This window comes from Antedon bifida, chromosome 2 (assembly GCF_963402885.1).
Source record: "Antedon bifida chromosome 2, ecAntBifi1.1, whole genome shotgun sequence".
Classification (NCBI taxonomy): domain Eukaryota; kingdom Metazoa; phylum Echinodermata; class Crinoidea; order Comatulida; family Antedonidae; genus Antedon; species Antedon bifida.
The window spans coordinates 9271901-9289301 of NC_136227.1; the positions used below are offsets into that span (position 1 = coordinate 9271901).

Below are 17401 nucleotides of genomic sequence, written 5' to 3' on the forward strand. Positions count from 1 at the left end.
CACCTTCCTCTTCCGATTGCAAAAATCAGATCACTAATGGAATGAACACAACACTGCAAACAATGAGGTGATGTTGATAATAAATAAATAAATAAATAGCAATATTTTTGTGATGGGAAAAAAAGAGAGAAAAATAAAAATACATTATTTAAACAGAATTGTATTCCAAGTTGCTGAAGATGCCGGTAGAAGCTCGCAGGCCTAATGCCTATGCCTAATTTTCTAAACTGAAACCAGCGCCTACATTGGAATAGTCTAGAATGTGAATGTAAGCCTACAGTATTCCGGACGTAACATACAATCACAAAATCCAATCTTCTCGAAATACTGCGCAAAAATATTGTAAACCGTTGTAACCTCCAGAAACTTTGCAAAAACAAATTTACCACATTAGAAGCACCTCTGAGATGTACAATAATAAGACTGAATTGTATTTTGATAAACAGTATAATAAGCTCTGCCTATACTAGTTTGGCAAAAAAGTGTGATTTGCCCAAATATGGTAGTGATATGTTCTTAAATATGGTAGTGATATGACGTCAACATGTCCATATATGGGTACATCACATTTTTTTTGTCATATAAATTTTGATAGTGTGTAGTAGACAGAACTTAACAAGGCAATTTCCTGGGTAATAAACTGAGAAGAAATTGAATTCTAGTCAACTTTTTATTAAGTACGACCGTATAGGACCAACAGTTTTAAATTCTCAATTTGCGAGGAATTAACGAAGATCTATAAAGACAGCACTGTAGGCCAATAAAGATAAATTGGAAAAATACTTTTTGAACTGATCTGAATTTAAAAACGAACAATGTATCTTTATTATTAGTTATAATTGAACTCAACTTCACAGGGTTCCTCAAACATTATTAGTATTACAGTATCCATTTTACTTCTTTCTCTGTCGTTTATTGTTGACAACTTTCTTTAAAAAAGTAAGTAAAAGTTTTTTAAATAGGGGTACAATAATGTTATAACATAACCTGGAGTTAATTAATACAAAGTGTGTTATTAAAAATTTTGTCATGTTAATATACAATTAGATTAAATTCAAATCAAATAGTTGTTTTATTCTTTCAGCAGTGAAATAATAACATTCTTTCTTTTTAAAAATATTTAGATATAAATTGCTTAAAAAAGATTTATCAAGATTTTAATATTGAATTCTTGTTGTATATACCTCAGTATGATCTGGTGATCCATTTTTACAGAACTTTGCATAACAGTCTACATAAAGTATAATAAAATATTCATTAGGCCTACCTCCACTTTAGGTGTGCGTTAAAAAAAATGTTAATAATTAAACGCACCCCCAATTATTTTTTCTACTGAGAGAAACAGTGACATAAGGAACCTTGCCAACATTAAATGCCTACTGCAGTAACTACAGTAGTAGGCAGGCCCTAGAATAATTGACATGTTTTTTTGTCAATCAATTAAATAAAGTCGCCCTCTCTATTGAAAAAACTGACACACGTCACACGCGAACTTTATCAAAAGAAATTAAAAGTAAACAAACTACTGTACACACACAAAATTCCAACCGTGACTGGTGTGGCGTAAGTAAAAAGATTAATGTAAAATCACATCTGTGTAATGTTTAGATTGTAAATGTTGAACACTCAGAACTGAGATGAATGATGTAGACCTAGGCTAGCCTAGGCCCTAGGCCTAGCTAGAGCCTAGATAAGCCAGGGTACTAGGCCTAGCTAGCTAGGGAGTATGGTCGAAGCGGGCGCCGCCAACGAAAGCGGCCGCCAGTTTAATATCGTCATTTGTATGGAACGCCGTGTGCGCTTTGATTGTTGTCAACGGCGGGTTGAGTTACAGCTAAAGCCAAAGGAGTACGGTCAAACCAATAATAAATTATTTACTATCGAATCTTTAATATTTCTATAATATTAAATAATTAAATTTGCCTACTAAACATACTTTTTATATCTCATTTTCCATTAATTTACATAATATTTCATGATAATCTACAGTATTTATATATTTTATTTTATGTGGTTTTTTTTTCATTATGATCTGCAGTATTTATTATTAATTATTGAATTAAATCAATGTACAATTTATTATTATTAATTTACATGAAATCGAATCTTATGTTTTAATTTATGATCTGCAGTATTTATATTATTAATTATTGCATTAAGTCAATGTACATTTTATTATTAATTTACATGAAAAAAATAACGGGTTAGGAAATAAAAAATTATTTCCATTATTAATTCTTTGAAACTATACAGTATTTTTTCTTGATTAATCAGAAAATGATTGCTTTAACATTTATTAATATGATGTTATACGTTCAAAATACTTACTACTCCAAAAAATAATAATTTTCAGAAAATAGTATGACTGTCACTGATGTTTTACAAAATTCTGTTAAACTTATCTTACTAACCATTGACATACAGGTAGTAGAAGAATATTGTTTATATTTCAATTATACCACATAATTGCGTTCATTACTAAAATATTTTAGGATTTAAAAGGATAAAATATCAATGTGACGGAGATGAAACCGTGACGGTTATGACAAACCTAAAATCATGTGATGGAAATTACTTTAAGATATGATTTGAATACGTTCATTGACCAGAGTCACATAGATATACAGTGTAATAACATAATAAAGATACAAAACAAAATATACAACAAAAAAATCCCCTGACAATAACAGAAAGTCATATCCGTCACTGGCCGTGGTCACTGGCCGTTATCTCCGTCACAACGAAACATTAATAAATGTGACGGAGCTGAGATGATGTATTTAGCATAGGACAGCCCAGGATCACCCCATAGGCATGTCTGACAGAGACGGAGTACACACTGCTAGATACCGTGAATAAATTGTACTTCCAGTTGAAAAAAAAGCACAATCAAATTTTTACCCCGCCATTCATTAAACAGCCTTTTAAATTATGTGACGGTATATGACACAAATCTCGGGACAAGCTTTTTCCTACAAAAACTTTAAAGTTTGAGATTTAACGCATATGTAGAGATAAAATCGCATGAAATCATGATTAACTAACTAACTTTTACAATATTTTCATGAACAAAAGTCCTGTTATAAATATTGAAGATATTGAAGAGACAGGAGGTTTTAGGGGGGGTGTGTAGAAAGCGACGACCTCGAATTGGACGACCCCAACGACCCGGGCGACCTCGAATTGAACGACCTAGAATTGGACGACCCATAACACGAAACCGACGACCCCTATAGCCTAGCCTAGGCCTAAGCGTGGTATAACATCCCGAAGCCGAAAATAGCCAAAGATCTTTAAACCATACCTTATTTAATACTCGCAAGCAAGCAATTGATTGAAAAAATACAGAAATATCGCCATTTGATACTGAATGTGTCGACACGAACAAACGAACAGATATGGAACGCCAAGAGTGCATCATTAAAACTGCATTCGACTCGATTAGCACACGAAATATCATAAACATGGCAACCCAGGTCAAAACGGCCCCTTTTCAGCAGCGGCAATTGCTTGTTTGCGAGTATTATATAAGGTATAGTTTAAAGATCTTTGGCTATGTTCGGCTTCGGGATGTTATACCACACTTAGGCCTAACGCCTAGGCTAGGCTATAGGGGTCGTCGGTTTCGTGTTATGGGTCGTCCAATTCTAGGTCGTCCAATTCGAGGTCGCCCGGGTCGTTGGGGTCGTCCAATTCGAGGTCGTCGCTTTCTACACACCCGTTTTAGGGGGTTGCCTGAAACATTTTTATAAAAATTAATAATATCAATGTTATTATCTTTGGTTTATGTAATTAATTATATTTACAATAATGTTGATTATGATATAAGTCAAGAATTTTAAATTTTCAATGATGAATTTTCAGTCTCTTTCTGTCTCACCAAAGTATCGGGACACGATTTTAGACACTTACTAAAGAATGACCCCAGAATGACCCATTTACGGCCGCCATCTTGCATGGTTCCCCCTCCTGTTGGAATCACTTTTCAGTCTGTAGCACGCCCTCTAGCCTTCGGCTTATTACAACTCTCTGATCTAGGCCTAAACTACTATACTACTAGCCTAGGCTAGACTACTACTACATTAACAGTAACTAGGGACACAAGTTATATGCCTATAGCCTGGCCAAGGTCTACAATTAGGATAGGGCCAAGATAACGGGAAGAAATGGCCTACTTATAAAACTACCCTAGCCCTATACTATAGGCTATAAAATAGTAAGGGAATACTATTATTATAATTTCACCAGTGTACAACTGTATAACCTACAACCAACATCACATTTACAGCCCACGAAATTCAGAAAAAAGAAGGTCGGCAAAAAATTGCCGACCTTAAATTCGCCAAGGTCGGCAGTCTCGGCAGTTCTAAAAATAGAAAATTCACCAAGGCCTAACCTCTTGCTAACCTAGGCCTAGCCTCCCTAGCTATATGTTATGCAAAAAGAACTAGCAAAATTAACTAAAATATAAAAACCTAACACTAAAATTTACAAGATAAATTCTATTTGATAATTGCTGAACATCGTGGTTCTGGAGCTAGTCGTACACAGAGCATAGTTGCTTGCTTGGCATAACAGGGTATTCCCCTACACAGGTCTGGCGCTGTGCCCAGCCAGCTTGATAGAAAGCATGCAGCTCACACACAACATGATGTAATGGTTGAGTGAATTCAGGGATCATCTTAATTCCATGGTTTGTTAACTAAACACAACATGGTGGTGAATATGCTTGTTAAAATTTCAATGATACGATCCCTTAAAGTACCATGTTGTTGCTAGGAGGCTTGAAAGGAGGGATCTAGCCTAGTTTCTAGGTCGGCAATCTCTTGCCGTCCTCTGACAATTTAAGGTCGGCAATAAGGTCGGCAATTGCCGATTGCCGACGTGAAATTCGTGGGCTGCATTTATAAAATTTTATAGCATAATAAAATATAATGCACTATGTTAGATATCTCTATGTTAAACACAATTTTGAAAGTTGTCCCTTTGAGTAGGCCTAAATTAAAGTCAACCTAATGCTTTTGTAGGCCTACTCATTACGCTTACGCCACCTTTATTAATCTAATAATTTTCTATCATATCTTTTTTAATCGCACGTAATGGCTACCAACCATTAATATTATAAACATTGTTTGCCGAGAACTTATTATAGGATGGCATACATCAACATTTTCCGATTGTATGTTAACATACGTGCATGTTTAAAAAATATTAATGTCAATACAATTATAAAAATGATCATCCATAATTCGTCAAAGTGACGAATTAAATTCTAGTTATAAACTATAATGGAACAGATTTACAAACGATACACTTGGCTATCGGGCCGAATGTTAAGACTATCGGGCCCAACAATTAAGACCATCGGGCCCAAGGCATAAGGGCGTGTGGCGCTGTGTGTTGGACGTTCGACTACTGATCGTTAGACCGAGGTTCAAATCCAACTCTCGCCGCATTGCTTGTATCCTTAGGCAAGATACTTTACTTACGTTTGCCTCTCTCCACCCAGGTGTATAAATGGGTACCCGGTTAGATCAAGACACAACTTTGCGCTGATTACTAGCTGCATATATGGGAGTATGTTTCCATAGGTGTTTGATCAGGAAATGACTGGGGTAATAATGTTCAGCGCATTGAGAGCTTGCTTATATGCGCTATATAAGAATGAACTATTATTATTATTATTAAGACAATCAGGCCAAACGTATAAACGATCGGGCACATAAAAAAATGGGCCCAGATCGTCTCTATGATGGCCCCGATCATCCGTGGCCCCCGATCGTCCTTGGCCCCAATCGTCTGTTCACCATTACAAACCTCAGTCAAAATGATCATGTAACCCAACAGAAAACATTTTCATTTCATGAGTTAGTTTTTTTTTTCTCTTGATTCTTTTGCAAAATGTGGCCTGTAAAAAAGGTGTTATAAATGAATATTATAGGCAATGTCATTATTTTGTTTCCATAGCATCCAGTGAAAGTATACTGTTCTACATACCTACACTGAATCATACACTAAACATGTCAAAACCTCATAAGATTGGTCTTACGATTTTCGGTCTTGGAAGGGCCGGAATGATCCACTTACAGAATGCTGTCCGTAATCCAAGGGTGTGTTTGAAATGGATTGTTGAAGAAGATCTTGAGAAAGCTCTTAAGATAAGGGATGATTGCTTCTTGACAGACTCGGTGCAAATAGTAAAGGCAGATGAATCTAAGAAAGCATTGCAGGACAAGAGGTAATTTGTTTTCTTCTGCAGGGGTGAACTTAACCATCCGATGCCATGATAAGGAGCAATCGTATGTAAGGAAGCTCTTTTAAGACCTCCCAGTAGGTCTACAGTGTCTCATTAAGCTCTGTCTTGTGTGACAAACAAAAGTGATGTACCCATATATGGACATGATGATGCAATATCACTACCATATTTAAGCATATATCACTACCATTATTTAGCCACATCACACTTTTTTGTCAAACAATTTGATAGTCTACTAGACAGAGCTTTAAAATATTTGTTAATAATGTGTATTGGCACCATTGATTGTTGAAAACACTTTACATTAGTCCAGAGAAATGTACGGGCAGGCACTACAAAAAAAGTGCTGTTTTCAAACTAGATTTTAGAAGTGATGGTAAATAGGTCTCCTAGCTACGTCGATTTTTTACCCTTTGTGAAAAAAGGAACCCCTATAAAAAGTCCTACCTATGGGTTTGATAAATGACAATACATCTAACTCTACTTGTTTTGTTGTAGTAGTAGAATTAATTTATGTTTTTATATTGTTAGTGTGGAAGTTGTTATTGTGTGTACACCAACAGCCTATCATTCAGATATCATTCTAGCAGCTTTAAAAGAAGGTACGTGTCATTGATTTATACACTGGCTGCAATATCGACCTTTGTTTCATGATATAACTACGCAGCATGTTTCTCGAGCATGCACATGATGACATTGACTGGATATGTGCCACGTCATAAATATTTTTTAAGAGCAGGTACTGCAGTTATTCAACAGTCATATTAGTTACAGTAGTAACAAGATTTTTTTTTTATTATGGTCGTGAAGGCACCTTTAATTACTAAAGAATTGATTTTAAAAAGGAATGCAAAATCAAAATTTACAAAACACTCTACATACACATGATCATATTATGTATTCTCCTATACAGAAATGAACTGTACAGAGAGAGAACAAATTTATAGAATATTTTCCAACGTAATCAGTCAGCTTTTTGTTAATTATTTTACAATTGGTGACGTGTTGACGTCTTTCTGAGCAGCTCTTGCAAACTTTTTGGTGTCGCTAAGAATGTAAAAATGTTTCACAATATCTTTCACAGGAAAGGCTGTGTTTTGTGAAAAACCAATTGCAATAGAAGAAGAGGTGGTACGAACATGTTACGCAGCTGCTAGGGAGTGTGGAAAGTTGTTATACTGTGCTCTTAACAGGTAATAATATTAGTTTATATTTTATATCGCTCCAAAAATGTACTTTCATCGCTAAACCAGTCATACTTTAACATTCAAATCGCGGCGAAAGTACAAAATAGGTGGCGCTGTTGTATTTCAAAAGCAATAGTATAAAACAAAATATTTTCCGAACGCGAAAAGATTTTTTTTTTCATACACGAAAATAAGTACTGTACGATCGTTTAATAGTGCGTACTATTGCACGCCATGTAACCCACATTCGTCCAAAAAAAATGACAGGAATTTATTTAGGTGTTATATAAAAATGTATATTAAATCTATCAAAATAGTATTTTTTAAAGAAAATCGGCTTGGCTTTAATATTATGATTCTGTACTCAAGCTGTTTAACCAATTTTCAGCTATTAAAAACAATTATCATAGAAGGAGATAGGTAAATGCGAAGCATCCTCGTAATATTGTGTGCAGGTATTTTTCAGCATCGACATCCATTAGACAGTGTATACCACGATCGGAAAACACCCCTATTTGGAGCAAATCGTTGAACCTCAATTCGTTTTAATCGTCAATAACTAATCATCTAACTCAACTTAATTAGTAAACAGGCTTACATAAGGTGGTTAAAATCAGTGCCGAACGTACGAACCAACTTTATATACCATCGAGTAAACATTCTAGAAGTAACGCGCAATTTATCAAATTTTGCCCTTACATAAATTTATATATAGAAGCCTATACATTTGTACAGGTCAAATGTTTGCCCTACATACTGATGTAATTGTATTGTGTAAAAAAAAACACATGTATAGCATGTTGATTGCATTTATGCCTATTATTATTGCGTAATAAAAATGAATTAATTATTATTAAAACTACAGTATTATTATTATTTTCAGACGGTATGATCCATCAATGCGAGAAATTTATACACGTGTAAAATCCGGTGAAATAGGACAAGTTAGATCTATTAAAACTACAAGTAGAGACCATCCTCAGCCAACCACTGCCTTTTTAAAAATTTCAGGTTAGCTATTATTTATTGTGGTTACATTTTTTTTTCAGGCTTTAGCATAACAGAAGAAGAGAAGAGTTAATTAAAAACTTGGTGGTGACATAATAGTTATGCTGCCATTTTTTTTCACCCACCAGATCCTCACTCTCTAAGTATAAGATAAGGCTTTTAATGTATTGGTTCTGAAACCTCTGTTTTTGCTCCCTGGAAAGGTAGAAGTGGGAAGATGAGAATGGTGAGGGAAGGGCCTGCAAATTGAAAAATAATGCTGAACTTTACACTAATATTCATTATAATATTCACATTGCATTGTATAAAAATTAAGTATATCTGATACATGGTTTCTCTAAGGATTAGAGAATTCCAATTTGTTTACATTGAACACATTTTGTTAATAGGTGGTATATTCCATGACTGTGCTACACACGATATGGATATGATATGCTGGATTATGGGTGAAGCTCCCTCTACCATAGTGTGTCAAGCTCATTCATTTATTCCCGAGATAAGCGCCCTCAATGATGTGGATCAAGTCGGAATCATGATGAAATTTCCGAGTGGTGCTATTGCTCAAATCGATCTAAACCGTAATGCATATTATGGGTATGATCAGAGACTTGAGGTAAGGAGCGAATGCTCTTTTGACCTTTGACATGAAACATAATTTGATAAATCCAATATGTAAAAAACAAAAACATTTAGCTTCATAGGATATGTAGTGTCCAAGATGCAGGCTAGAAGAAATTTCATTCAAATTTTCAATTAAATTTCATTTAAATACCACGTCTCTTTTTAAGGCCTGTATCTCAGAATTTACATATCATATTAATTTGTTTTTTTGTGTGTTTTGGTTAAATGACACTAAAATATCTATAAAATTTAATTAAATATGGTATTAAAACAATAATTAATCCTTGTCACTAAAAATAATAATAATCTAAATATTGTTTATAATTAAATGCAATAAAAAACACAAATATTTATAAATTTCTATAAAATATAATATGAAAAAATAATCTTTAAATCCAGTCTATAAAATTACTTTGTAATTTCAGTAAAAACAATAAACACCTGTCTGCCTATTCGATTATTACAATTTTTTTTTTTACAAAAATGTAATCAAGGTGACTGGAGAGAGTTTTGCATTACAATAAAAATACAAATTTTTCTTTATTCTGGAAAATAATACATTTAAAGTACTGGTCTACCAAGATGGAAAATAAAATAAAAACAATGTTAGTATAAACAAAAACTATGTAAAATCAATAGAAATTATAAATATTTTTTAATTCAATTAGATTAGATTTTAGGTTAAAGCTCTTCTAGTTTGACAAAAAAAAGGTGTGATGTGTCCAAATATGGTAGTGATATGATGTCATCGTGTCCATATATATGGGCACATCACATTATTTTGTCACATCAACTTTGATAGTGTTCACATAGTTTTAGTTTTTCATGATTTTTTGATATATGTACAGGAAAATTATTCCACAGGGTTGATGCTCTATAAATAAGTATTAGTTGATTGCTGTATAATTGCACAGATAGCATCCTACTGTAAATAGAGCTTCTAATTTGCGATGACCAAACTATGTCATAATACTGGTTCTTTGTGCCCATGCGGGATGTTGCGGTATGTACTACTATGTCTATACTTACATTATAAACACTTTGTCATGTTGTTCTCAGGTATTCGGTTCTAAAGGTATGCTGCAAACTGCGAATCAGTATCCCACGTCCGTAAGCGTCAATAATGAACATGGACTGTGCAATGGTGCGATTCAACGTTCGTTTCCAACTCGTTATAAGGATTCATACATTCTCGAATTTGAACACTTTTTAAATGTATTACAAGGTACGGTAAAAAAATAATTTATATATATTGTTTGAAGGTTTGCATGGCGAAATCAAATGTTGATATAAAATTTGCGGTACATCTCAGGAGTAAGAATGCGCTCACTCCCGAGGACGATCAAAGCATATTGATCGAAACCTCGAGAAACTCCTCAGAACTAATATACGGAGTGTACCAAAAACTTTATATCAACAAGGTACAGTAATAAAACAATTTAGAAAAAGATTCTATAAGGAAAAAATACCACATCAAAAAATGTTGACAACATTTAAACAAAGTATTTTGTAATTGATTGTAATTGTTTTGTTTTACAGGATTTGAGGCTTCCTTAGACGTCACTGAAGAACAATGTTTATTGGTAACTCGTCTAGCCGAGTCATGCGAAGAATCTCTCAAATCTGGCAAACTAATCAACTTCAAGATGGATTAGAATTCCGTTTCAGCCATCACTCAATTACCGTATATGACTGAGTATAATCTCATACTCAAGCATAATTCTACCCTCTGATCTAGACTGAATATGGACAAAAGACTTTGGTCAATTCTATCTGTGTTTAATCATAGAGATTATTATAGTGAACTATTATTTCTATGGTATAATTCCACTCCCTAATTTTTGCCAATACAATATACTTGGACATATATGGTTTATATTTTAAATCAGGGACACCCACCTTTAAAGTTTTCTACCCACCTTTAAACATTTGTAGGCCTTCGTAGTCTAATTTTAATAACCCACCCAAGAAACCTCACGTTACCAGAAAATGCCGTCCACAATTTGTTTACACCCATCCTTTGAGCTCTCTGTTAAATGTCCTTAATATTGGCAGTATAGTAATTTTATTATGGGAATATGGATCCTTTCAAAATTATTCTACTGCATTAAACTACATTATTTTTCACTGAAATAATTATTTTCGTTTCAGTTTTATGAGGCAGTCACTGCAATAGACAGTATGATAATAGTGAAGTAACCTTGCTAAATAATTGCATGAATAGGTAATGCACTAACTGCAGTAGAATAATATTGTCCTTAAATAGAAACATAAAATAAAAAAACTTGAATTACATTTGCTGCTGATTTTTGAAATTTAAAAAAAAAAAATGTCTAAATAATTTTTTGTTGAATATGCCATTTTAATATACTTTTAACTTTTACCAAAAATCGAATAGTCTCTTTATAAGTGAAGTGTGGTAGTGAATAACTTGATTAAAATTACAAAATGGCCTATTTAAAATTTGATGTTTAGAGGACAATAAATTATCATTAATAAATAAATTATTTACTATATTTAATAACATTTTAAAACGATCGATAATAGAGTATTTTAAGCATAAATATATGTTTATTAGAATTAACAAATAAATGATTTAATATAATATAATTCATGACTAACTCCATGAATAGAGTATAAACAAAATGTATACTGTTGTAAATGTAATTTTAACAAATACAACTCACTATTTTAAAATAATCGATTATGACAATAATAAGTGTGTTATTATATTAAAATTAATTCAATATTAAGGGGAATATAAAAATTACAGTTTCAAAATCATTTGTTGTGTCAAATATATATAAAAAAGGAAAAAATGCTCTGGTGTATCTGTTTTTCATGTCTTAACAAAGTTATGTGTGGATAGAATCCAGATTTATTCATATGTGTAAAATAATATAAAATTATTTTGATGAAAAGCAACGTATTTATTATATACAGTACAATACCTTTCACAGGGCCATAAAACTGTGAGTGAACTCTGGAGTACAACAAACACCAGGGTTTTAACACCGGCGTTTGTGTAAACTCTGAAGTACAACACACACCATGGCCTTAATACCAGCATTTTGTGTGGTATCCACAGTTACTAATGTGTGTGTAAACTCTGGAGTACAACACACACCAGGGCCTTACCACCAGCGTTTTGTGTGGTGTGCACAGTTACTGGTGTGTGAAAACTCTGGTGTACAACACACACCAGGGCGTTAACACAGGCGTTTTGTGTAGTGTGCACACTAGAGTGTGTAAACTCTGGAGTACAACACACACCAGGGCGTTAACACAGGCGTTTTGTGTAGTGTGCACACTGGTGTGTGTAAACTCTGGTGTACAACACACACCAGGGCGTTAACACAGGCGTTTTGTGTAGTGTGCACACTAGAGTGTGTAAACTCTGGAGTACAACACACACCAGGGCGTTAACACAGGCGTTTTGTGTAGTGTGCACACTAGAGTGTGTAAACTCTGGTGTACAACACACACCAGAGCGTTAACACAGGCGTTTTGTGTAGTGTGCACACTAGAGTGTGTAAACTCTGGTGTACAACACACACCAGGGCGTTAACACAGGCGTTTTGTGTAGTGTGCACACTAGAGTGTGTAAACTCTGGTGTACAACACACACCAGAGCGTTAACACAGGCGTTTTGTGTAGTGTGCACACTGGTGTGTGTAAACTCTGGTGTACAACACACACCAGAGCGTTAACACAGGCGTTTTGTGTAGTGTGCACACTAGAGTGTGTAAACTCTGGTGTACAACACACACCAGAGCGTTAATGTAAAAGGCTCTGCCCTCCCTAACTTGTGTGGGATTGCGGTTGACACGTGCAATAATACCAGGTAACTCGTCTGAACAAACATTTATTGGCAATAAAACAGGCAAGCAAAACAGCCTCAGTTTATGGCAGTTTAATTAATTAATTACAAATTCTTAGCATTTATTGTATTTGCTTTAGCCAGGAGAACACTACTCTCCTTGCCAGTCACCCTTTGCCAATATTGCATCGCTTCTCTGGAGGTTAGCTAATTGTTGGTGAGTGTAGGACGGAAACAAACTATGTGTTTCATCTTGAGGGTGAATTTCTTTAGTAGTTTGATTTGCATTTCGGATGTTGATGGGTACTAAACTACAGGCTGTCACTTCTTTTACCATTACTGTAACATCACATACTTCAGCATCTGGACATCTGCTTAGTGCGTCTGCACACTGATTGCTCTTCCCGGGTTTGTACTTAATGTCGATATTGAAAGGTGCGAGCTGAGCCACCCAACGATGTTCCGTTGCTCCTAACTTGGCTGTCCTTAAATGAACTAATGGGTTATGATCTGTAAAGACAGTGCATTTTGATCCTCTAATGTATGATCCAAACTTTTCTGTTACAGCCCATTTCAGAGCGAGAAGTTCTACTTTGAAGCTTGAGAGATCTGCATAATTCTTTTCAGCTCCACGAAGGCTGCGGCTGGCATATGATATGGGGTGAAGTTTTCCATCTTCGTCTGCTTGCATTAAGCATGCTCCTAGACCATTGAAAGAAGCGTCCACTTCTATAACAAACTCCTTACCGAATATGGGGTAGGCCAAGACAGGTGCTGTTGATAGTGCTTTCTTCAGTGTCTGGAATGCTGTTTCGGCTTGTCCACTCCATTCAAACGATAGCTTCTTCCCCGCATTTCTGGTTTTCTTTCCGGTCAATCCATGTAATGGAGCAGCAACTTTCGAGAGGCCAAATATGAATCGTCTATAGTAAGATGCAAGTCCCAAGAATGAACTCACTTGCGATGAATCTTTGGGAGTAGGCCACCGCATAACTTTCTCTACCTTACTTGGGTCTACCGATATTCCATTTTTGTTGACGATATGACCTAGATGAGTTACTTCAGTCTGGAACAACTTGCATTTTCCACCTTTTAACTTCAAACCACTCTTCTGTAGTCTCCTGAATACTTCAGCTAATCGGTCCAAATGTTCTTCAAAAGTGTTTGAAAATACAAGGATGTCATCCAAATACAATATCAATTTTTCGAGGTTTAGATCACCAAATATATTTTCCATAATTCGCTGGAATGTTCCTGGACTATTACACAATCCTTGAGGCATGCGATTGAATTCGAATAACCCCCAAGGAACTCGAATAGCTGTTAATGGGACGGAGTCTGGGTGCATCGAAACTTGAAAATATCCATGAGAGAGATCCATAGGTGAGAAATATTCGGCTCCACCTAAAGCTTCAAGAGTCTCGTCAATCCGAGGTAACGGGAACGAATCCTTGATTGTGATTGCATTGAGTTGTCGATAATCCACACACAGTCGCAGTGCTCCTGAGCTTTTCCGTACAAGTACTACTGGGCTAGCATACGGACTAGAGGACTTCTGTATAATTCCTTTATCGAGCATGCCTTGTAGCAGCTGTTTGACTTCGGCCATTTGTGATGGTGGTATTCTACGATAGGGCATACGGATTTGCTTGTCAGTGGAGACTTTGATTTCATGAGGAATTAAATCACAATATCCAAGATCGAACTCGCCAGTTGAGAAAACCTCTTTATGATCTACAAGCAATCTTGCAACTTGGTCAATTTCATCAGGATCGATGTTATTGAGACTTACTCCAAATGGTAGTTCCAAGATTGTGCCATCTCTACACACATGTCTCTCACAGGTATTTATTTGCGTTAGTGGAATGGGTGAGCTGTTAATTACTTGACTCTCATCAGTATAAACTTCTCTAACATCTATTTGTAGAACATCATCTGTCTGGAATGTAACTACATGAGCTTGTTGAACTAGCTCTACTGCTGCTGCTACCATGGTTTTGGGTTTTAAGATTAGTTCTTCGTCAGTTGAATTCGAAACAAGCAGACTCACTTGTGAAACTCCGGATACACAACCTTCAATTACCTCCAGACCTTCTCTATCACTGGATGATTTAATTAACCATAGACTCTTAACATCATTATCAAGCCTACATGTGGCATCAAAACAGCATTCTAGTCTTTTTACTGATCGTGGGGGAACGACTTCTAACAAATCTTTGGTTAGTACACCACGTTTCCCACATGTTACTTTGGACTCTGCTGTTTCATTAGACATCTTCAGGCTATTAATCACCATGCTTAGGTTTTCATCTGGTGTATCAATGAATAATCGTAGGGCATTACATCCTAGTATCAAAGGAAAATCTTGCTTACGTCCACATTTAGGTGAATTGCTTTCTACCACCAGAAACCCAACGACGACCGTCTTATTTCCTATGGTAACAGGTATCTGTACATAACATTCAACTGCTATTTTGGTTCCTGTAACTCCAACAATCTTAATAGCAGAATCTAGGTTTTCCATTGGACCAATACGAGGCTTCAGTATTGAATTGTATACATCAGTTGGGATTATTGAGGCTTCGGCTCCTGTATCAAGAATGCAGCCGATCCGTGCACCAGCAATATCCAACATCATTTTCGGGCTCGGCGCCAGTAGTCCCAACCTAGTCGATTCAGTTTGATCCTCACTTTTCACCCTACTCTCATGTGCAACAATAGGCAGTTTATCACTCCCTCCTACCACCTTGCCTCTGATGGCGGAGGGCAGAAGTTTTCCGGGTGCTGTACTCCTGCCGACTGCTGCATAGCTGGTTGTGTGGTTCGCTGTTGCTGCATGGTTTTCTGAGATGAATAGTTCATCTGCGGCTGGTAAGTTGCCTGTGGCTGACCAGTTAGTGGTGGTTGGTATGTTGGTCTAGGTTGATTGACTACCTGTGGCTGGTAAGTTGTCTGTGGATGACTAGTTATTGGTGGTTGGTAATTTGGTCCGGGTTGATTGACTGCCTGTGGCTGGTGCATCTGTTGAGGTGTAGGTCGAATTTGGTAGGCTCCTTGAAGTTGGGGAACTGGTGCTTGGTGGTAAGCTGGTTGAGATTTGAAGCTTGGCTGTGGTTGGTAGGATCTTTGTGAATAGGTGTCCTGTGACCAATTTGTGTTATGGCACTGGCGTTTATAATGACCTTTCTGCCCACACTCGTAGCACTTAGCATCTTTAATTGACCTGCTTTTAGTACTTGTACTCCATGGCCTATCCATTTTCTCGATCACCAACCTTAATTTGGCCATTTCATCTTTCAGGGTGTTGACCTCTTTGGATAACTCATGACTCCCGGTTGATTGGTTGTTTTGGTCACGATGAAAAGTATTCGCCACTTGGTCAGCATGCACCTCGTATACACCATGGGACCTTCTAGAGATTGGTTCCTGATCTTGGAAAAAATCAAGTGCACTTCTACGCATTTCCATAAACGTCCTGCCCCTGCAATCAATTTCTATTCGCCGCAACTCCCGCTGCACCCATTTTTCGCGGACACCTCTAACCAGTCTTTCTTTCAGAGTATTATCTTTTAGTCTTGCCATTGCAGTTCTTTCACCAGCATCTGTCGTTGCTGTTTCCATTTTTCCATACAGTCTCATTAGTGCTAAACTAAACTCTGCCAGGCTTTCTCCATCTTGTTGTACACGATTATGTAGAGTCTCACTCAACGAGGCATTTGTCTCAAGTGGACCAAAACGTTCTTTCAACACATTGATTATTCGCTCATGGTTGCTTCGCACATCAACCCCATAACACATCAGTTCTTCTTTAGCACTTCCACCTAAATGGTCCAACAAGGCTTGAGCTTTCTTGGCATCTGCCAGTCCATACTGATTTGCGTAGGCTGAGAAATCTTCCAGCCACTCAGTCAACGAAGGTTCGTTGGTTGCCTTGGAACCTCTAAACTTGGTCAACTTGATTCCAGGATGAACATGATGGACGTTGATGCCTTGAAGTGCAGTTGCTATTGTTTGTAAAATCTCCTGTGTAGAAGGACCTTCTCCGTTTTCCATAGCCATCATAAATAGTATATAATATGATTATGTAAAAAGTATAGGTCTTCCATAAACTGAGGCTGCTTCCTTGAATAACGTACTTTTTACCTTTATCTTGTCTTGTGTTCAATCCCACTTCTGACACCACTGTAAAAGGCTCTGCCCTCCCTAACTTGTGTGGGATTGCGGTTGACACGTGCAATAATACCAGGTAACTCGTCTGAACAAACATTTATTGGCAATAAAACAGGCAAGCAAAACAGCCTCAGTTTATGGCAGTTTAATTAATTAATTACAAATTCTTAGCATTTATTGTATTTGCTTTAGCCAGGAGAACACTACTCTCCTTGCCAGTCACCCAGGCCAAAAAGAGAGATGTCTCCTTGGATACAGCTCTCTAGGCTTGGGTGTCCAGCAGGGTTCCCATCCCCCATGGACTATTCCATTATCACAAAATCAAACAAAATCACTGAA

At 36.3% G+C, this 17401-nt stretch overlaps 1 protein-coding gene across 2 annotated transcripts; it reads left to right on the forward strand.

The window, feature by feature from the left end:
- The first annotated feature begins 1480 nt into the window (after positions 1–1480).
- Positions 1481–11792, forward strand: LOC144836189 (putative oxidoreductase YrbE). Of its 2 annotated transcripts, XM_078691428.1 has the most exons (8): positions 1481–1563; positions 5968–6238; positions 6788–6858; positions 7341–7449; positions 8327–8454; positions 8841–9064; positions 10132–10297; positions 10612–11781. In XM_078691428.1, the coding sequence occupies exons 2-8, from the start codon at positions 6021–6023 to the stop codon at positions 10725–10727; spliced, it is 1032 nt and encodes a 343-aa protein (XP_078547554.1). In that variant the 5' UTR covers positions 1481–1563; positions 5968–6020; the 3' UTR covers positions 10728–11781. The 2 variants fall into 2 exon arrangements, with proteins under 2 accessions (XP_078547554.1, XP_078547555.1); XM_078691429.1 differs by lacking the exon at positions 10132–10297 and having other exon boundaries at positions 10612–11792.
- Positions 11793–17401: the final 5609 nt, after the last annotated feature.

Coding starts and splice junctions, on each gene's coding strand:
- LOC144836189 (XM_078691428.1), top strand. CDS start 6,021: ATGTCAAAACCTCATAAGATTGGTCTTACGATTTTCGGTCTTGGAAGG. Junction 7,450..8,326: donor TTATACTGTGCTCTTAACAG/GTAATAATATTA, acceptor TATTATTTTCAG/ACGGTATGATCCATCAATGC. Junction 9,065..10,131: donor GGTATGATCAGAGACTTGAG/GTAAGGAGCGAA, acceptor TGTTGTTCTCAG/GTATTCGGTTCTAAAGGTAT.